At 42.2% G+C, this 22,434-nt stretch overlaps 1 protein-coding gene across 1 annotated transcript in view; it reads right to left on the reverse strand.

Annotated features, from left to right (window-relative positions):
- The window catches only part of prkacbb (protein kinase, cAMP-dependent, catalytic, beta b), a 31,494-nt gene extending 11,563 nt beyond the window's left edge, over positions 1–19,931 (reverse strand). Inside the window, exons 1-5 of the mRNA XM_072687258.1 lie at positions 19,620–19,931; positions 4,672–4,733; positions 4,268–4,396; positions 2,001–2,099; positions 945–1,027 (exon numbers count right to left, since the gene is read on the reverse strand). Coding sequence (XP_072543359.1) covers positions 945–1,027; positions 2,001–2,099; positions 4,268–4,396; positions 4,672–4,733; positions 19,620–19,665 — 419 coding nt within the window. The 5' untranslated portion in view covers positions 19,666–19,931. The remainder of the gene's footprint in view (positions 1–944; positions 1,028–2,000; positions 2,100–4,267; positions 4,397–4,671; positions 4,734–19,619) is intronic.
- Between the last annotated feature and the right edge of the window lie 2,503 nt (positions 19,932–22,434).

Here is a 22,434-nt window from a genome sequence, read left to right on the forward strand (position 1 = left end):
TACTTATGTTATGGCTGATCGGTGTACATCAAAATGTAAATAAGCCAACTAGGAAAGCTGGTGTTAAGACCAGAAGCAATCAAAAACAACAACAACAAAAATCTCAGGGTTTCAGATAACTAACACGCTGAGACGATGTTTAACTGCTATATAAAAAGGTTTGGTCCATTTTGGTGGGGATCAGTTATCCTGCTCCCTAGCTGTCCATAAGTAGTAGCTCCTAACTAACAATAAAGACTCCTCAAGCTAAAATAAAAACAAGCATTACAACTCTCCTCTTCACCAAGTCTGAAGTTTGAACTTTCACTGTTTTGGTAAGAGCCAGGTCATCTCTCATGTTTTTATCTCCAGGAATTTTCCTCGACTCCATGAAAGAAAAGCCACTCAGTTCAGTGGGCTCGGCAAGCTGCCACTGTTGGGCCCTTGAGCAAGGCCGTTTACCCTCTCTGCTCCCCGGGCGCTGGAGTTGGCTGCCCACCGCTCTGGGTGTGTGTGTACTCACTGCCCCTAGTTCACTAGTGTGTGTGTGTGTGTTCACTACCACAGATGGGTTAAATGTGGAGGGCACATTTCTCTGTACAGTGGCAACATGTGATAATCTAATAAGTGTAAAAATGATTCGGTCAGCTTAAATAACTACAACTAGGTGATTTCTTTAAATACTGTGACAGCCCAAGTCAGCATTAACAATCAACAAAGCATGTGTCAATTCCTGTGTTGGTGTTGAATCAGTAGCTCTGGAGAGATCTAAAGACGCAGCCACATAATAACACAACACAGCTGAAGACGGTTCGGCTCCCCCCAAAAGTCTGAAAGTGGCTCAGTGTTGTTTAACAGTGAAACCGAAGACGTGATTAACAGACGGACTGGATAAGGCCAGTTTCATGTGGTCAGAGCACGGAGAAAACAGCTCAGCTCAGCTCAACACACTCCACTCCACTCACCTGAACCTTCCGATTCTTCTTAGGTGTGAAAACATCTCACCGCCTGGTACGTACTCCATCACCATGTACAAATTGGAATTGTCCTGAGGACGACAAGAGAAGAATAAGAAGTGGACGAAAAAGGACAAGTAAAGAAGAAGGTGTGAATAAAGTGAGTGGAAAAAGAGACGTGAAGAAGCACAAGAGGAAAAAGAAATTGAAGTGGAGGAAATAGGAGAAGAAGGAGAAGAGGACAAGGAGTAGAGGAAGAATGAGAAGAGGAGGAAGAGGAAGTAGGAGAAGAAGGAGAAGAGGACAAGGAGAAGTGGAAGAATGAGAAGAGGAGGAAGAGGAAGTAGGAGAAGAAGGAGAAGAGGACAAGGAGAAGTGGAAGAATGAGAAGAGGAGGAAGAGGAAGTAGGAGAAGAAGGAGAAGAGGACAAGGAGAAGAGGAAGAATGAGAAGAGGAGGAAGAGGAAGTAGGAGAAGAAGGAGAAGAGGACAAGGAGAAGAGGAAGAATGAGAAGAGGAGGAAGAGGAAGTAGGAGAAGAAGGAGAAGAGGACAAGGAGAAGAGGAAGAATGAGAAGAGGAGGAAGAGGAAGTAGGAGAAGAAGGAGAAGAGGACAAGGAGAAGAGGAAGAATGAGAAGAGGAGGAAGAGGAAGTAGGAGAAGAAGGAGAAGAGGACAAGGAGAAGAGGAAGAATGAGAAGAGGAGGAAGAGGAAGTAGGAGAAGAAGGAGAAGAGGACAAGGAGAAGAGGAAGAATGAGAAGAGGAGGAAGAGGAAGTAGGAGAAGAAGGAGAAGAGGACAAGGAGAAGAGGAAGAATAAGAAGAGGAGGAAGAGGAAGTAGGAGAAGAAGGAGAAGAGGACAAGGAGAAGAGGAAGAATGAGAAGAGGAGGAAGAAGGAGAAGAGGAAGAGGAGAAGAAGAGGACGTAGAAGAAGGGGAAGAGGGGTAGAAGAGGAGGAAGAAGGAGAAGGGGGTAGGAGAAGAAGGGGAGGAAGTGGCAGCAGGTGAAGAAGAGAGAAAAGGAGAAAAAAATAAAACCTGCTCTCAGACAAAGACGACGTACCTTGAAGGCGTATTCCAGTCTGACGAGGAAGGGGAACGACACGGCCTGTAATATTCTCTTCTCGTTAAGTGTGTGTTCTATTTGCTTCAATTTCACCACCTGAAAACAACAGAACACCAGAGGTTTCAACAGTAGCACACCTTTCAGAAAGCATCGAGCAAACATCTAATCTGACTTTCTCAACACTAAATCCATTCAAAACCAACACTGAGAGCTGCTCAGATCATACGATATCATCCATATTTTGCCCTCTGTCACAGAGATGCTGCAGTTCCTCATTCTGCAGTCCCTCAGCCACTGTTGAAAACCGCTGCAGGTGCTGAATGTTGCCAGTCTGCCATGGTTTCCTGACCGTATCGGACTCGAGATCAGAGCAGAGTAAAGACTTTTAACACCACTAACTGCATGCACACAGATTCAGCCCAGTACAGTGAGTACCAGAACACAGCAGAGCTAGCAAACACACAGTCCTTCTCAGCTGCTGCTCGGCATTTTAATTGTGGTTGATTCCAAAAAAATAAAGCACTGTTCATCATGATCAGAGTCACTGAGTCACTGCTGGACCATTACATTTGCCTGGAAACTGAAGGTGGCACTGAAGGGCCCCACCCTTGTTCGATATCAGCTGGGTAACAGCCTCAAAACCACTGATCTGTCTCTCTCTACTAATGTAATATTATTACATTAATAATATTAATAATAAAGCCATTCATTACACAGCCATCACATCCAGAACTGACCACTGTAACAGCATTTCCTATGGTACATCATCCGAAACTCAGCTGCACGCCTGCTTACTCATTCCCATTCCCGGGATCACATTACACCTGGTCTCCAGAACCTTCACTGGCTTCCAGTTTCACAACAGATTCCCTTTAAAATCCTTCACTTCACACACAAAGCCCTCCCTAACCAGCCCCCCTAGCATCTCACCGACCTGCTTCATCATCTGACTCCTTCTTGTAGCCTTAGCTCCTCTGATGCTAACCTCCTGCCCACATCCTTTAAGAATGAGCAGCGGGCCTGGGGTTCACCGAGCCTTTTCCATAGCTGCTCCCTCTTTCGGGACTGTTCCCTAACACATCACAGACTGCGCTGAACTGTCCACATTAAAATCACTTAAAAAAACAACAACAACAACAACAACAACAAAACTCACCTTTTCAGATCTGCTTTAATGCATGATTGATGTTGTCCATATTCAAATGAACTTCTTTTGATCTGCCTTTGATCTGCTCTTTTCATTTGATGTTGTTAAATATCTGTATTGTGCTTTATTTAATATACACCTTTGGTCTCCTGCTGATTGTTTTTTTGTTATGTATATAAAGCACTGTATTAATAAAATATGATTATTATTATTAGTGTTGCACCGATATCGGTATTGTACTAATATCTGCGCTGATACTGGCACTTACACGCAGTATTGTATTAGCAATACAGAGCACCGACACCATAAAGCTTACTGACACCCTATTTTATGAATTTATTTATTTATTAATTTATTAAAAAAATTAATTTATAGATTTGTTTGCAGACTTTTAAACCAAACCAAACATTTAAACAGTCAGTAAAAGCTGGTCATAAACAGTTATCACCATTAAACTGACATTAAAATGTTACTTTTAGCTCTTTTTGTTTTTGTTTAGTTTGGTTCTGAAACCTAAAGTTGAGTTTCAGCAGCTTGTTTAAAGGAAACACTGAAGTTTCGTAGCTTAGAACTAGAACCTGAATGTGAAATTGCTGCATCAGCACTTTTACTTTCTGAATTGTCCTTTTTTAAAAGAAAAAAAGCTCGGAAATGTGAATTTTTATTCCTTCATAGCTCTGAAACTTTTCAAATGTGCAGTTCCTCCACCAGCAAACGCTGATCTTTCATATTATTTTTAGATTTTTTTTAATTTTATTTAGGATCAGATATAAAAAATAAAACCTCTAAAAAGTGGAACACTGTCAATATCAGGATTTATAGCCTTATATCCAGTATTTAAGTCAGAGTTGGTATCGGTAGATATTGAATATCTAGTATCAGTATCGGAAAGGAAAAGGTGGTATCGGTGCATCCCTATCCCTATCCCTCGGTGCATAATGTTACTGCTGCTACTCTTACAGATAATCCCTGATAATTCAAGTGCATCCCTAATTATTATTATTATTATTTGAGTATTATGTATTTGAGTATTATGTATTTGAGTATTATGTATTTAAGTATTATGTATCCAACATCCAAGGTGAAGCAATAATATTCGATCCACCACAGAACCAACCTTCTGTTTGTCCAGGATTTTCATGGCGTAGAACTGCTCTGTTCCTTTGTGTTTTACCAACATGACCCTACCGAAAGAGCCCGTGCCAAGAGTCTTCAGTCTCTCAAAGTCATCTAGGGTAGTCGTGCTCTGGAAGAAGGACAGGATACACATCAAAGCTTCACCAAACTGAAAGTGGTCAGTGGTCAAACACTTGAGAGATTAAGCTACGAAACACTCGGCACACAATAACGGTTCTTCAAATGGTTCGTTCTTTGACTGATGCCATTGAAGAACCCTTGTTGGTCCCATGAAGATGTCTGTGCGAGGCTGAAGAACCTTTTAAAGATCTGAAAAAAGGTTCTTCAGCAATTTGAAGGTCATTTCTCTTGTATAGGAGTAGGGAGGTGAGTTCTGGTGCTCACCTGTGGTGGACATTCCCATTTCCGTAGGAAATCTTCTTTGGCTTTGGCTAAAAACTCTTTCACTGTGAAGGGGGGAGGGAGAAGAGAGAGACATCAGCATACGCACCGACAGCAAAGTCAAAGTCATCACCAGTCATTTGTAACATTACCGATAAATAACACAAGCAAGCAGAGGCCAGTTAGCGTGATGCTAACTGGTCTGCTGAAGCCTTTTGTTCATTGGCAGCCAATTTCGTATGTATTGAAGGATTATATGGAGGCCATAATAAATGCATATATATATTCATATATATATGAAACATAGATCTTGTAGAGATCTACAAGTGAGAGTGTATCACAGTACAGCTGTACCACAGTACACTGGACACTTCATCACTACACTACCTCACAGACAGGATTAACGGGGACCAATTCCGGGGCTACACAGCAAACTCAGGCAGTCAATTTCGATAAAAGGAGAGATTTCAGGGAAGGGGGGAAGGGTGTTCTCTTCATGCATGCATGAATATTGTATAATTAGAAAAACAGGGGTTTATCAGAAGCACAGTATTATGGGTATAAGCAAGGACAAACCCACATCACACAGAGTAAAACAGCAGACTTTAGATGACCCAATGATGGAAACATTGTGGTAGAAATGGCAGGAAATCTTGTGGCTAGGCCTTAGAGAGGACTTCTCGCTTGGAACGGCTGTAAGGAAACTGACTGAGCCAATCTGGATGCTTTCGGTCATTGTGGTCATCTAATGAAATAATGGTCATACCAAAAGTCTCTATAAATCACCAAGGATTTGCAGGAGCATTCACCCACATGGATGGGATGATCGACAGACAGGAGAGAGAGCGAGAGAGTGAGACAGAGACACAGAAAGAGAGAGAAAGAGAGAGAGAAGAAAAAGCAGAAGATTTTCATATGAAACAATCATATCATAAATGCATCAAACACATGGATTAGAAGCGACAAAAAGTACAGCTGTTACAGATTCAGGACGTTTTCACGGCTAAAAAGTCCAGACCAAGGTCCGAACCAAGGTTCTTTTGTTTGTTAGACTCTGTATATTGTATTTGGTCCGGTTCGCTTGGGTCTCACACTGCTACGTCCCGTCCCCATCGCATACGTGGACCACGGCGTCTCCCTATACCTCACACTGATTGGTTTGTAGAAGGGTGTGTCGGATGTGTCGGCTTTCCTTTCCAGGTGGTGTACCAAATTCTGCCTCCCTGCCAGAATCCGACTCCTATCCAGGGCGCATGTGTATTTCTGCTCATAATTAGGGGTCAACCTACACGTGCAGCAAGCAGGTGCCCATACTGCTGCGTGACGCGACGATAGCCTGTCTGGACCTCCTGTAATTGGTCCGAAAGTCCGAAGCATCCAAAACAAGTGTTTTCACACTGCAAACGAACCGAACCATGGTCTGACCTTTTGGTCTGACCTAATTTTGGTCATTTGGCTCGGACCGTGGTTTGCGGCACCTTTCACACCTACTCTTTCGGTTTGGGCCACAGAAGGTAGGTGTGAAAGCAACCTCAGTCAGTCAGAGACGGAGCAAGAGAGGAAGAGGAGGACACAAGAAAGACAGAAGACTGTTGTTTTTATTCTTATACTGTAGAAAAAAATGTATGAAATAGTTAAAAAATAAATAAACAAATAAATAAATAATAATAATAATAATAAAAATATATATAATAATAATTTTAACACCAGCCTGCAGCTGACCAAGCACAGGCTGGATCACAGGGAAGGAATTCTTTCAGTTTGGTCAGATAACCTGAGCTCAAGGTCAAGCCTGTCCTATCAGAAGAGAGGTGTGGGACACCGAACGACCCTCAACTTTAGACTCTGCTGTCTGCTTAACTGAGAAATCCTAAATTCTGCAACACAGCATGACGCTCCCTTCCAAGCTTTTGCCTACATCTTAGCACACTGCTGTGAGGATTTGACTGCATTCAGCAGTTAATAATGAGGCCAACCTCATCCCTAACTCCCCAACTCATTCCAAAAATATTGGATGGAGCACCATCCATCACTCCAGAGAACACAGTTCTTCCACAGCTGGGGGGCTTTATACCAGGCATGGGGTCTTCTATAGGTTCATCAGGTTTATCTGCTTCAGAGAGTCCTATTCTATTGGCCGTACTTCCCTATACAGGGACTAAACAAGCTGTGTGCACATCTGTGTCAGCAATTAGTGCAACTTAAAAGCAGAATGCATTCATTAGAATGGGTGTCCACAAACATTTGGACACATAGCGTACAAAGCTCTGATGCAGTGAAGTGGTCGAAGCCGATTCTCCGAAGCCTCACTCTTTCACAGTGACCTCCTTTTATGGTGCGTTCTCCCTCTCTGTAAGCCTGTGTGAACTCGGAGGGATCTTCTCTGCCACAGACCACTCCCTGCAAATGCACTGCATACTTCTGGGGCTTCAGGAAAAAGGTCTCCCTGAACCACATTTCTAAGCCTTGCATGTTTGATCTTGGCCTGATTTTTTTAAAACAAGGATTAGGCCTAGTCTAGGATTGATCAACCAAGTGAAGACCCTTGTTGTGTAATCTCCATAAAAAAAAAAAGACCCGAAACGGGGTGTTCTGGAGCAGCCATGACCACATGAGGTCAACCATAAGTCACTGTGCCCAATGCCAAGAGTAGGCTAGAGGGGTATAAAACACCCCAGCATTGTGATTGAATACCACAGTTCTTCAAAACGCTCACAGAAAGTCACAGACATTGGTTAGGACTCGTCCAGCAAACAGTAAAAACACTACGATTGGTTAAGACATGTCCAGCCGGAATCCAGCACACAGTAAAAACACTACGATTGGTTAAGACATGTCCAGCCGGAATCCAGCACACAGTAAAACACTGCTATTGGTTAGAACGAGTCCAGCAAACAGTAAAACACAGCGATTAGGAAGGACACGTCCAGCACGAGTCCAGCAAACAGTAAAACACAGCGATTGGTTAGGTCATGTCCAGCACCAGTCCAGAACACAGTAAAAAACACTGCTATTGGTTAGGTCATGTCCAGCCTGAATCCAGCACACAGTAAAACACAGCGATTGGGAAGGACATGTCCAGCACGAGTCCAGCAAACAGTAAAAACACTACGATTGGTTAGGACATGTCCAGCCTGAATCCAGCACACAGTAAAACACTGCTATTGGTTAGGACGAGTCCAGCACCAGTCCAGCACACAGTAAAAACACTACGATTGGTTAGGACATGTCCAGCCTGAATCCAGCACACAGTAAAACACTGCTATCGGTTAGGACGAATCCAGCAAACAGTAAAACACAGCGATTGGTTAAGACATGTCCAGCACGAGTCCAGCACACAGTAAAAACACTACGATTGGTTAGGACATGTCCAGCCTGAATCCAGCACACAGTAAAACATTGCTATTGGTTAGAACGAGTCCAGCAAACAGTAAAACACAGCGATTAGGAAGGACACGTCCAGCACGAGTCCAGCAAACAGTAAAACACAGCGATTGGGAAGGACATGTCCAGGACGAGTCCAGCACACAGTAAAAACACTGCGATTGGTTAGGTCATGTCCAGCACCAGTCCAGAACACAGTAAAAAACACTGCTATTGGTTAGGAAGAGTCCAGCCTGAATCCAGCAAACAGTAAAACACAGCGACTGGGAAGGACATGTCCAGCACGAGTCCAGCAAACAGTAAAAACACTACGATTGGTTAGGACATGTCCAGCCTGAATCCAGCACACAGTAAAACACTGCTATTGGTTAGGACGAGTCCAGCACCAGTCCAGCACACAGTAAAAACACTACGATTGGTTAGGACATGTCCAGCCTGAATCCAGCACAGAGTAAAACACTACGATTGGTTAGGACATGTCCAGCCTGAATCCAGCACAGAGTAAAACACTACGATTGGTTAGGACATGTCCAGCCTGAATCCAGCACACAGTAAAACACTGCTATTGGTTAGGACGAGTCCAGCACCAGTCCAGCAAACAGTAAAAACACTACGATTGGTTAGGACATGTCCAGCCTGAATCCAGCACACAGTAAAACACTGCTATCGGTTAGGACGAATCCAGCAAACAGTAAAACGCAGCGATTGGGAAGGACATGTCCAGCACGAGTCCAGCACACAGTAAAACCACTGTAATTGGAAAGAATAAGAATAAGTAAGAAATAAGAAGAATAAGTAGTGTCCCAATACTTTTGACAATATTACTACTACTACATTACTGTTAGGCTAAGGGGGTTGTTAGTTTGCAATCATATCTACGTCAGCTTTACTTGGCCAAATCTCAGAGTCTCACAGCCTAATGATAAAAGCTGATGATAGAGAGTCAGATAAGGGTCAGTGTATTTCTCCCCTTACTCATATGGGGGCTGGACACACGGCATCGTCTCTGTACACCAGGCTAAATTAAACAGTCAATAACCAATTAAATAAACGTAGATGTCGTCTAATTGGTTATTCAAATCAACAAGCGTGCACACACACACACACACACACACACACACACACACGGCAGCTGCACATGAAACACTCCAGTGTGAGATGCCACAGGGCAGGGTGCGCGTCTTCCATAGAGGTGCTTCAAATATGCAGGGCCTCTCTGGAACCATCAAACTGTCAATCTAAAGGAAGACCCTCCGATTAGCCATGAAACCTCTTCACCAGCGCAACACTGAAACACACCAGAAACCTCTCTGTTGATCAGGCCACTGCAGGGCGGCAGCGCATGCTCACAGACATCTACAGAACAGCGGCTATACTACTGGGTACTGTACGGGATACAGGTCACTGTACAGTGTTTGGGGTATATCGTAGCAGCGGTCAGTGGACTCTGACTGATTTTGGTTTCTGTAAGGTTAAGGATTATTCTGTTGACCACTTAAAGGAAACAAGCTCCGAGTGGTCCAGCGTACTAAGCTGCTGCCAGTGTGACCCAAGGATCGCTGGTTCGAAATCCGGGACTTGTTGCCTGCCGTCAGCAGCCGGAGCCTGAGAGAGCACAACTGGCCTTACTTGGCCAGCGCAAGTCCAGCACACAGTAAAAACACTGCGATTGGGAGGGACACGTCCAGCACGAGTCCAGCACACAGTAAAAACACTGAGATTGGGAGGGACAAGTCCAGCACGAGTCCAGCACTCAGTAAAACCACTGTGATTGGGAGGGACACGTCCAGCACGAGTCCAGCACTCAGTAAAACCACTGTGATTGGGAGGGACACGTCCAGCGTGAGTCCAGCACACAGTAAAAACACTGCAATTAAGATGAACAAGTCCAGTGTGAGTCCAGCAAACAGTAAAAATACTGCAGTTGGTTAGGACGCGTCCAGGACATAGTAAAAAAAAACTGCAGTTGGTTAGGACGCGTCCAGGACATAGTAAAAACACTGCAGTTGGTTAGGACGCGTCCAGGACATAGTAAAAACACTGCAGTTGGTTAGGACGCGTCCAGGACACAGTAAAGACACTGCAGTTGGTTAGGGCGCGGGCCTGTCCAGCAAACAGTAAAAACACTGCAGTTGGTTAGGACGCGTCCAGGACACAGTAAAGACACTGCAGTTGGTTAGGACGCGTCCAGGACACAGTAAAGACACTGCAGTTGGTTAGGGCGCGGGCCTGTCCAGCAAACAGTAAAAACACTGCAGTTGGTTAGGACGCGTCCAGGACACAGTAAAGACACTGCAGTTGGTTAGGACGCGTCCAGGACACAGTAAAGACACTGCAGTTGGTTAGGACGCGTCCAGGACACAGTAAAGACACTGCAGTTGGTTAGGACAAGTCCAGGACACAGTAAAGACACTGCAGTTGGTTAGGACGCGTCCAGGACATAGTAAAAACACTGCAGTTGGTTAGGACGCGTCCAGGACATAGTAAAAACACTGCAGTTGGTTAGGACAAGTCCAGGACACAGTAAAGACACTGCAGTTGGTTAGGACGCGTCCAGGACACAGTAAAGACACTGCAGTTGGTTAGGACGCGTCCAGGACACAGTAAAGACACTGCAGTTGGTTAGGACGCGTCCAGGACACAGGAAAAACACTGCAGTTGGTTAGGACGCGTCCAGCGCAAGTCCAGCAAACAGTAAAAATCAGTTTTATAAATGCCAATTTTATGATGATCATTAAGAAACAACATTACAGTCCACTGTCCTGATATAAACAACATACACTATATGGACAAAAGTATTGGGACACCTGCTCATTCATTGCTTCTTCTAAAATCTAGGGTTTTAAAATAGCTTCTCCTGCTTTTGTTGGAGTAACTGTCTCTACTGTCCAGAGAAGAAGGTGGCCAGCGCAAGTCCAGCAAACAGTAAAACCACTGCGATTGGGAGGGACACGTCCAGCACGAGTCCAGCAAACAGTAAAAACACTGCAATTGGTTAGGACAAGTCCAGCACGAGTCCAGCACTCAGTAAAACCACTGTGATTGGGAGGGACACGTCCAGCGTGAGTCCAGCACACAGTAAAAACACTGCAATTAAGATGAACAAGTCCAGTGTGAGTCCAGCAAACAGTAAAAACACTGCAGTTGGTTAGGACGCGTCCAGGACATAGTAAAAACACTGCAGTTGGTTAGGACGCGTCCAGGACATAGTAAAAACACTGCAGTTGGTTAGGACGCGTCCAGGACATAGTAAAAATACCGCAGTTGGTTAGGACGCGTCCAGGACATAGTAAAAATACCGCAGTTGGTTAGGACGCGTCCAGGACATAGTAAAAATACCGCAGTTGGTTAGGACGCGTCCAGGACATAGTAAAAACACTGCAGTTGGTTAGGACGCGTCCAGGACATAGTAAAAACACTGCAGTTGGTTAGGACGCGTCCAGGACATAGTAAAAACACTGCAGTTGGTTAGGACGCGTCCCGCGCCTGTCCAGCAAACAGTAAAAACACTGCAGTTGGTTAGGACGCGTCCAGGACACAGTAAAGACACTGCAGTTGGTTAGGGCACGGGCCTGTCCAGCAAACAGTAAAGACACTGCAGTTGGTTAGGACGCGTCCAGGACACAGTAAAGACACTGCAGTTGGTTAGGACGCGTCCAGGACACAGTAAAGACACTGCAGTTGGTTAGGACGCGTCCAGGACATAGTAAAAACACTGCAGTTGGTTAGGACGCGTCCAGGACATAGTAAAAACACTGCAGTTGGTTAGGACGCGTCCCGCGCAAGTCCAGCAAACAGTAAAAATCAGTTTTATAAATGCCAATTTTATGATGATCATTAAGAAACAACATTACAGTCCACTGTCCTGATATAAACAACATACACTATATGGACAAAAGTATTGGGACACCTGCTCATTCATTGCTTCTTCTAAAATCTAGGGTTTTAAAATAGCTTCTCCTGCTTTTGTTGGAGTAACTGTCTCTACTGTCCAGAGAAGAAGGCGGCGGCGTTCTACTAAATTTTGGAGAAGCATTGCTGTGAGGATTTGATTGCATTCAGCGACAAGAGTGTTAGTAAGGTCAGAGTGTTGGATGAAGATCACCACCCCACCTCATCATCCTCAAATCCCCAACTCATCCCAAATGCACCATCATTGCTGGGGGGGCTTCACACCCCTCTAGCCCGCACCTGGCATTAGGAGGCATGGTGCCAGTAGGTGTTTATCTGCTCCAGAGATTCAATAGCAGGGGTGTCCAGAAATATGTGGACATCGTGTATTAAAACCCACCGCCCTGATATTCCAAGTAAGAGACACTAGATGAGGCCTGGTGTGCATAATTAAGGCCCTGAGCCCTGAAGATGAGGATTTGAGGATGTGAGGATTGAACCCAACGCCAAATTATTCCACTTCTAATCTTTTCCACCGCATGATGTTATGGAAATCTGACCCAGTGCTATCACACCGCGCTGTGGGCGCCCACTATCAGCACGCGTCAAAGCGTCACACTCAAACTAATACAAGCCTGGAGCTGTTTGCGTCAAGCCCTTCAAAGCTCGTAATTACACTTATCCTCTGACGAAGGTCTGATGACAAGCTGTTCGAGTCAATGACAAACTGTGTGTGTGTGTGTGGAGAGGGGGGGGTGGCGCTCATGATACCGAGATTAAGGTGTATGTGTGCGGAGGGAGGGGGTGGGGGGGTGGGGGGCACATGCAGAACTCAGACAACACATAAAACCAGCGCTGAGTTGTGGCTGGGAGTCAGTTTTATGAATGGGCATCAGTCACTTCTTCGCCATATTCAGGCAGGGCTCAGCTGTGGCCCAGTTCAGCTCGGAGCTGTTTACAGAGCGAGATAAGGGCCCGGCTGAGGGGGCGGGGAGGCCGGATATGGGTTTCTGAACGGAAAGTGCAGCGGAACCAGACTGAGATGATCAGGGAAACGTGCTGCCGTGTTTTGGCTTCACTCAGGCTTTATATTTGGGCAGTGTGCGTAATGCTGCTAGTGGCAGAAGCCGAGAAGGCCTGGATGATCTAACAGGGACAAGAATAACAGGGCAACACTCGGGACGTTTCTGTGAGAAACGATACACGGGGTGGACGATATGGTGCAAATATCGGAATCACGATACTTAGACGTTCTCCGGACACCAGATATGCATAAACAAAAAATAAATAAATAAATATAATAATAATAATAATAATAATGTGTACTAGTATAAAATACAAGCCACTAATATAAACAGACAGACCGTCAAAATAAAAGCCACTAATATAAACAAATGGGCCATTTTAAAAGAAAAGCCACTAATACAACCGAGAAAACAGGCCATGTCAAAATAAAAGCCACTAATATAGAAGAGAAAACAGGCCATGTCAAAATAAAAGCCACTAATATAGAAGAGAAAACAGGCCGTGTCAAAATAAAAGCCACTAATATAGAAGAGAAAACAGGCCGTGTCAAAATAAAAGCCACTAATATAGAAGAGAAAACAGGCCGTGTCAAAATAAAAGCCACTAATATAAACGAGAAAACAGGCCGTGTCAAAATAAAAGCCACTAATACAAAGGAGAAAACAGGCCATGTCAAAATAAAAGCCACTAATATAAATGAGAAAACAGGCCATGTCAAAATAAAAGCCACTAATATAAACGAGCAGACTACAGAAAATTAAAATCCACTAATATAAACGAGAAAACAGGCTGTGTCAAAATAAAAGCCACTAATACAACCGAGAAAAGAGGCTGTGTCAAAATAAAAGCCACTATTAAAACAAGAAAACAGGCTGTGTCAAAATAAAAGCCACTAATATAAACGAGCAGACTACAGAAAATTAAAAGCCATTAATATAAACAAACAAACAAACCGCGTGCAAATAAAAGCCACTATTACAAACGAGCAAACAGGCTGTGTCAAAACATAAAAGCTACTAATAAACAAAACAGACCATCAAAATAAAAGCCACTAATATAAACAAATGGACAATGTCAAAATAAAAGCCACTAATATAAACAAGCAAACATTTCTATGAGAAACGATACACAGGGGTGGACGATATGGTAAAAATATCATATCACGATACAATAGAACAGAACAGACATTCTCCTGACACCAGATATGTGTAAAAAAAAAAAAAGTTTACTAGTATAAAGTAAAAGCCACTAATAAAAACTAACAAACAGACTACATCAGAATAAGTCACTAATACAAAAATGATGTCTGATGTGTGATCGACCGAAACTACGATCTGAAGTGTGATTTTTTTATGATCCGTTAAACACCACTATATAAAACTGTAGCTGTGCTTTGAGGTTATGTGCTTCATCCTGATCTCAACCTTGTTTATTTATTTATTTATTTTTTATTATCAGACCTCCTCCAGACTCACATGGTCTCCTGTGTCACTATATGGAGTGTGTCTTACTTACAGCAGTGTATTTGGTGCCGGTTTATTTATTTATTTATTTATTTATTTAACTTGATTTGTGTGCCATAGGAAAGCTGCTGGTGGTGGTGGTGGTGGTGGTGGTGGTGTTATCCACTACACCAACGCACCTCGTCTGATTAGCCCAGTTGGACTGATTCACAGAGCGGTGGCAGTAAGCTAGCATAGCTAATAATCTAGCAACACTGACTGGCAGCAGATAAGAAAAGTGGATTGTGTGTTTAGCTATTAAGCTACCTTAGCTAACCACCTAACATCTGTATATACTTACTCCGTTAATAATTATAAATGATAATAATAAATTCCATCCCAGTGTCATGGTTTTAGATGATACTGAAGTTTCTGCTGCTAGTGCTGTTCTCCATAACCTGCTACTGTTATCACAATTTTACTGTTATATGATTTACTTTATTTTACTGTTATATGATTTTACTTTATTTTACTGTTATCTGATTTACTTTATTTTACTGTTATATGATTTTACTTTATTTTACTGTTATCTGATTTACTTTATTTTACTGTTATATGATTTACTTTATTTTACTGTTATATGATTTTACTTTATTTTACTGTTATCTGATTTACTTTATTTTACTGTTATATGATTTTACTTTATTTTACTGTTATATGATTTTACTTTATTTTACTGTTATCTGATTTACTTTATTTTACTGTTATATGATTTTACTTTATTTTACTGTTATCTGATTTACTTTATTTTACTGTTATATGATTTACTTTATTTTACTGTTATATGATTTTACTTTATTTTACTGTTATCTGATTTACTTTATTTTACTGTTATATGATTTTACTTTATTTTACTGTTATCTGATTTACTTTATTTTACTGTTATATGATTTTACTTTATTTTACTGTTATCTGATTTACTTTATTTTACTGTTATATGATTTACTTTATTTTACTGTTATATGATTTTACTTTATTTTACTGTTATCTGATTTACTTTATTTTACTGTTATATGATTTACTTTATTTTACTGTTATATGATTTACTTTATTTTACTGTTATATGATTTTACTTTATTTTAATGTTATATGATTTACTTTATTTTACTGTTATATGATTTACTTTATTTTACTGTTATATGATTTTACTTTATTTTAATGTTATATGATACTCTGACTTTCATTATTTACTGTGGGATAACGTTTAGTGTTGCACCGATACCGAATCGGTATCAGCGGCGATACTGGCACCTACATATCGATATCGATATCAGCAATAGAGAGCACCATCCTGATCCCAAGAGAAACATCAAACATTAGTGTTCATAGACTTTGCTCTGAACCAAAACGTTTAAACAGCCAGTAAAATCCAAAATATATAGATTATTTGGTTCTAAAACTTTTAGTTTCAGCAGCTTGTTTAAAGGAAACACTGAAGTTTAGTAGGCGAGAGCCTGAATGTGAAATTGCTGCATCAGCACTTTTTCTTTCTAAACTAGTCTTTCTTTACAGCTCTGAAATGTGAATTTGTGAGCTGTTCGGTGAAACTTAAGCTGCTCATAGCTATGAAACTTAGCAAATGTGCAGTTCCTCAACCAGCAAACACTGATCGTATTTATTATTAGATTATTAGATCTTATTTGGGATCAGATATTAAAAAAACACAACCTATAAAAAGTGGAACAGTGTAAATATTAGGATTTAGAGCCGTATATCCAGTATTACAGTCAGAGCCGGATATCGGTTGGTTGGTGTGGCGCAACAGATAACACTACCACTACCTGCCACTGAACTACCACACCATGTGGGAGACGGGGGTTCGATTCCCGGTCTGGGTGACTATTTTGGCTGCGCTACACTAATAAGAGTCCTTGGGCAAGACTCCTAACACTACATTGGCCCACATCTGTAATACGAGTAACCTTGTAAGTTGCTCTGGATAAGAGCGTCAGCTAAATACCATAAATGTAAATATCGATACTCTGTATCGGCAGATACTTGATATGGTAAATATTATATTATGATTTCTAAAGATATACATGATTGCAGACCAAATGCTGACACAGTACAGTGGTTTTTATTCGTATTAGATATTCTGGTATTACAGACATGGGCCAATGTAGTGTTCAGAGTCTTGTCCAAGGACTCTTATTGGTGTAGTGCCTGAATCAGGTAACACAGGTGGGAGAGTGTGGTGTGCTTGTTCTGCCAGGGACTTGAACCCTAAACAGTGTGCCATAGGAAAGCTGGCGGTGGTGATGGTGGTGGTGATGGTGGTGGTGTTATCCACTACACCAACACACCTCGTCTGATTTTGCTTAGCCCAGTTGGACTGATTCACACAGCAGTAGCAGTAAAAAGACCGGGAATCGAACCCCAGTCTCCCACGTGGTGTGGTAGCTCACTGGCCGGCAGTGGTGTTATCTGTCGCGCCACACCAGCCACTATAAGCCCTGACGAGATCCTCGATACGCTTAGAAAAGCAATACAATCAGACATCGGCATATCGCCCAGCCCTACGTCAACCGGACTTTCATGTCTGTTCGACATTAGACTGCAATGTTCACATTTTTTCCTGACTATTTATCTATTTTTTTTATTAACGCTCCATCACGGATTAATATAAAAATACAATAAGTATCATTAATCCGTATTTTTTAACATTTAATATTAAAATAATATTTTTTTAAAAATAATAAAAATAAATACTTCTGGAGGACCTGGAGCAAAGCTATTTCATAGGCGTTACCATCAATAATTGCTGTTTATGAAATACATCACAAAAAAAAAAAAAAAAACGTAACCCGGGAACGCAATCACGGTAGATCGGTATCGACGATGCCGCCTTTAATAGTCCCACGGTGGGATAATCGACAGGGTCACAGCAACAGCAAAGGGATAGCAAGACACACTAATAATAACACTAATAATAACACTAATAATAACAAGACACACTAATAATAACACTAATAATAACACTAATAATAACAAGACACACTAATAATAACAAGACACACTAATAATAACACTAATAATAACAAGACACACTAATAATAACACTAATAATAACACTAATAATAACAAGACACACTAATAATAACAAGACACACTAATAATAACACTAATAATAACAAGACACACTAATAATAACACTAATAATAACACTAATAATAACAAGACACACTAATAATAACAAGACACACTAATAATAACACTAATAATAACACTAATAATAACAAGACACACTAATAATAACAAGACACACTAATAATAACACTAATAATAACAAGACACACTAATAATAACACTAATAATAACAAGACACACTAATAATAACACTAATAACACTAATAATAACAAGACACACTAATAATAACACTAATAATAACAAGACACACTAATAATAACACTAATAATAACACTAATAATAACAAGACACACTAATAATAACACTAATAATAACAAGACACACTAATAATAACACTAATAATAACAAGACACACTAATAATAACACTAATAACACTAATAATAACACTAATAATAACACTTTAATAGTCCCACAGTGGGATAATCGACAGGGTCACAGCAACAGCAAAGGGATAGCAAGACACACTAATAATAACACTAATAATAACACTAATAATAACAAGACACACTAATAATAACACTAATAATAACAAGACACACTAATAATAACACTAATAACACTAATAATAACACTAATAATAACACTTTAATAGTCCCACAGTGGGATAATCGACAGGGTCACAGCAACAGCAAAGGGATAGCAAGACACACTACAAAAAGTAGACCAACTATACACACATACACAACATATTAATAATAAAAGTCAAAAACTCTCAAGATTATTCACAGATAACTGCCCATTTACCCTTAATTGCAGATGGTGAAATGGAAGAAACTCATTAAAGGTAAATGACCATGGTAAGAAAACAGTCCATTTACACATATAAATTATATAAGCTTATAGATCTAAGCATATAGATCAAATACACTGCTTAAAATATCGCTAGGCCTGGCTCTTAATCGCGGTATACCGGTACAGCCGATCCATCGCCCAGTCCTAGAACTAACTGCATTACTGGAGCCGGGCCCGTCAGCGCCGTGTTACCGTCCCACACCGCCGGCTTACACCGCCTTAACTGGCTTTCTAGCTTATCTAGCTTCACCCTGCTACGGTAGCTACCCGTGCAGACCCCAAACTACCGACATTTCCAACTTTTAGGCGCAAAACAGCTGCGAAACGACAGCAAATCCATCCAGTCTGAAGCTCCAGCTGGACTCCCATCTTGCTCCCGAACTAGCCGGTCCACCTTAAACGGCGCGGCAGCTCCACTCCGGCGCCTGTGCTTTTAAGGTGGAACGGAACACAGAAATTCGCCAGAAGTCCTTATAGCGATCTAAAGACTTTTTTAACGATTTAATCAGCATAATCGAGACTGAAGCCCACACTGATATGAAGGCTTTACCGTCTACACATTTTGCATGTTAATAAAACAGCCCAAACTGCGGCTCATCGCCGGGCCTGAGCCCCTAGCTAGCTAGCAGCAGGCTAGGGTATCAACACCAACCCCAGCTTCTGCTTTTAGGCACATTAGCTAGGATAGATTAGCTAAATTAATCAGTAATACGATGATAATTAATTTCTAGACTCATTTGTAAACGATTTATTAGCTAGCTAGTAAGTTATCTAGGGTTTCTAGCAGTGTAGGGCAGTGTTGTGGTTCGTTAGCTCGTAGCTAGATAGCTAGCTTGGCTTAAGAAGTGGTTTTTAATAAAATATCGATGCGTTTTGTCGGATGTGATTATTTGTTTTAAGTGCTGACATTGCTGACATATTTTTACGCTTTTTCCAGCTTGATTTTTAAGCAGATTAGTGCTGTAAAGTCGACTTTCTCGGTGACGTTGCCGTCATGGCGAGCAGCGGAGTCGGCGAGTCCGGGTGCGGAAAGTAGAAATCCACCCCAGGATTTTGTCCCAACTGCCTGGGCAGCCGAGCTGCAGCTCGGCTGCCCAGGCAGTTGGGACAAAATCCTGGGGTGGATTTCTACTTTCCGCACCCGGACTTGCCACTATTGGCAAACCGCGTAGACCACCACTGAAGCCCCTTAAACGGCTTTACTCACCGCTCTCCAGCTCGTTGCCTTTCTTGGCGGCCGCAGCGTTTCCCATCGTGAGGAACAAACCCCTTACACACACTCTCTCTCTCACACACACACACACACACACACACACACACTCTCCCACCAAGAAGTCAGTCGTCCCTTCCCAGGCTTCTCAGGCTCCTTAGGCTCCTTTCCCTTGTCTGAGCTGAGGATGCAGATTAACTTGTCCCTCCAAAGGCAAACTGCAGAAAGCAGGGAGGGGTGGGATATGTTATTTGCACTACAGCTCCCTTTCCCCCTCTCTTACCCCTTTCCCTGCGTCCCCCAGTCTCTCCCCCCAGCTGTCACTGATTACAGTAAAGCTGATCTCCTGCTCCGGCTACAGTAGAGCAGGGCAAACTCCCTCTCTCTCTCTCCCTCACACACACACACACACACACACTGGGTCGTAAATCCTGTAGATTTGTTTTTAAAGAGGCAGAGTGAACCTCTGGCTTGTTTCTGTATTAACAGGGATCCTAAAATAAACCACTCCTAACATTTTCTGAATGTGGGGGATTGGTTAATGCAGGCCTGCAGAGCCGAACAGTACCTAATAGAGAGGTAGGCCTCTGTTAAAGGGCTGGTTCACCAAACTATTGAACTATTGACACCCTAATTGTGGTCGGTGAGCGGATGCGTCCCATGTATCAGGGGGGTTCTGGGTTAGTTAAGGCGCTTAGGGACCAGTTATGGCAATGGCAAGTTCGGTAGGGTTGGCAGTGGGGGGGTTCTGAATGTAGGGGGGCTGGTGAGGTGGCAGGTGTTCGGGACAATCCTCTGCAGATGTAAACGTAAGAAGAAAATGACACCGATGATTTCCCAGGTTGGGAAGAGTCATTTATTTGGTAAAATTATAGAATTACCCTTATATGTAATGCGTCCCATATATCAGGGGGGTTCGGGGTCAGTTAAGGCGCTTACGGACCAGTTATGGCAATGGCAAGTTCGGTAGGGTGGGCAGTGGGGCCTGGTCTCAGTGGGGTTCTGAATGTAGGGGGGCTGGTGAGGTGGCAGGTGTTCGGGACAATCCTCTGCAGATGTAAACGTAAGAAGAAAATGACACCGATGATTTCCCAGGTTGGGAAGAGTCATTTATTTGGTAAAATTATAGAATTACCATGATATGCAAATGTATTCAATTAATATGTATTATTATTATTATGATCTGTTATAAAGAAAAGAAGAGGAAAGAGAACAATCATGACTCAAGTTTGAATATTAATTTGGTAAAAAGAATCAAAATACCTCCCGATGTGGTAAAATAGCCATTGCAGCCCATATAACAGCAGATCCTGGGTCAGCTAAGGGACTCTTGGCAGCACTTCAATATGTAAAGATGTAATAAATATGAACAATATAATAAAAAATGTGCTAAATATTTATTTGTTATATTTATTAATTTTACAATGAATAAGTTTCATCTGGTAAAATGATGTTGTTAGTCCAGATGTTGTTAGTAGGTCTGTGCATCCCATGTAACAGATGCAGGACAATTGCAAGTGTATTGAGGCAGTGGGGGTTGTGAATGCAAGGGGTCACAGACCACAAGGCCTGTGGTAGCTCAAACAGTTGGGACAGTCCTCCAGAAATGTTAATAGCAGATGATGAATGAAGAGCACTTAAATATGTTCAAATGTAAAAACAAATAAATGTAATAAATGTATGTTTTTTATTTATAGAGGTATAATAGAGGGTGGTTCTCCAAAATATTAATATTACTGGGTAAATGCTCAAAATACCCCGACTGTAGTAACAGAGGACTCTGTGGGCCAGGTAAGGCAATTACAGACCAGTTATGGCAATAAAAGGTGTACTGGGCCTGTAAATGCATTGGGGTCTCAGACCACAAGGCCTGTACTTAGACTGAGCTGAATGTATCTACACTATATGGACAAAAGTATTGGGACACCTGCTCGTTCATCGTTTCGTCCGAAATCAAGGGTAGCTTTTGTTGGAGTACCTGTCTTTACTGTCAAGGGAAGAAGCTAGCTAGCTTTCTATTAGATTTTGGAGGAGCATTGCTGCAAGGATTTGACTGCATTCTGCAACAAGAGTTTCCCCAATCCCCAACTCATCCCATCTCTTAAGTATTGGATGGGGCACCATCCATCATTCCAGAGAACACAGTTCTTCCAGTGCTGGAGAGCTGTATACCCCTTTAGCCCATGCCTGACATTAGGCAGCATGGTGCCAATAGGTTCATATTTACCTCCTATTTTATTGGCAGTACTTCTCTACAGGGACTAGATTGTGTGTGTGTGTGTGTGTGTGTGTGTGTATTTGAACATCTGTGTCAGCAAAGGGTGCAACTTAAAGTAGCTGAATACATTCATTAGAAGCGGTGTCCACAAACATTTGGACATTTAGTGTGTATAAAAGTAAGTAATGGTGCCACATATGTCTCTGTAATGGCAAGGTGCTGACATAGAGTCTGACATACAAGGTCCTGGCAAGGAGGTCGCCGCACTCATGATCTCCTTAAAGACAGGCGTGAGCTAGACGGAGGTATATATATATCTATCTGTCTCTCTGTCTGTCTAACAAATGTAAAAGTGGAGGTCTCACAGGACCATGATCCATCCCTGACTGTGAGCGAGAACTGACCCGTCTACGGCAGCCACATTTTCTGTGGTTTGTCCTGGAATGTGAACTCAGGGCCACATGTGGCCCACCTCTAACGTACCATGTGAAGTGTTTGAGCAGCGTTTCTATTTTGGGCCCAAAACGGCCCAACTGTAGCCAGCTGTGGCTGTCTTCCAGCACCCAGATTCAGACGAAGTCATCACAGTCACTC

This window comes from Salminus brasiliensis, chromosome 9 (assembly GCF_030463535.1).
Source record: "Salminus brasiliensis chromosome 9, fSalBra1.hap2, whole genome shotgun sequence".
Classification (NCBI taxonomy): Eukaryota; Metazoa; Chordata; class Actinopteri; order Characiformes; family Bryconidae; genus Salminus; species Salminus brasiliensis.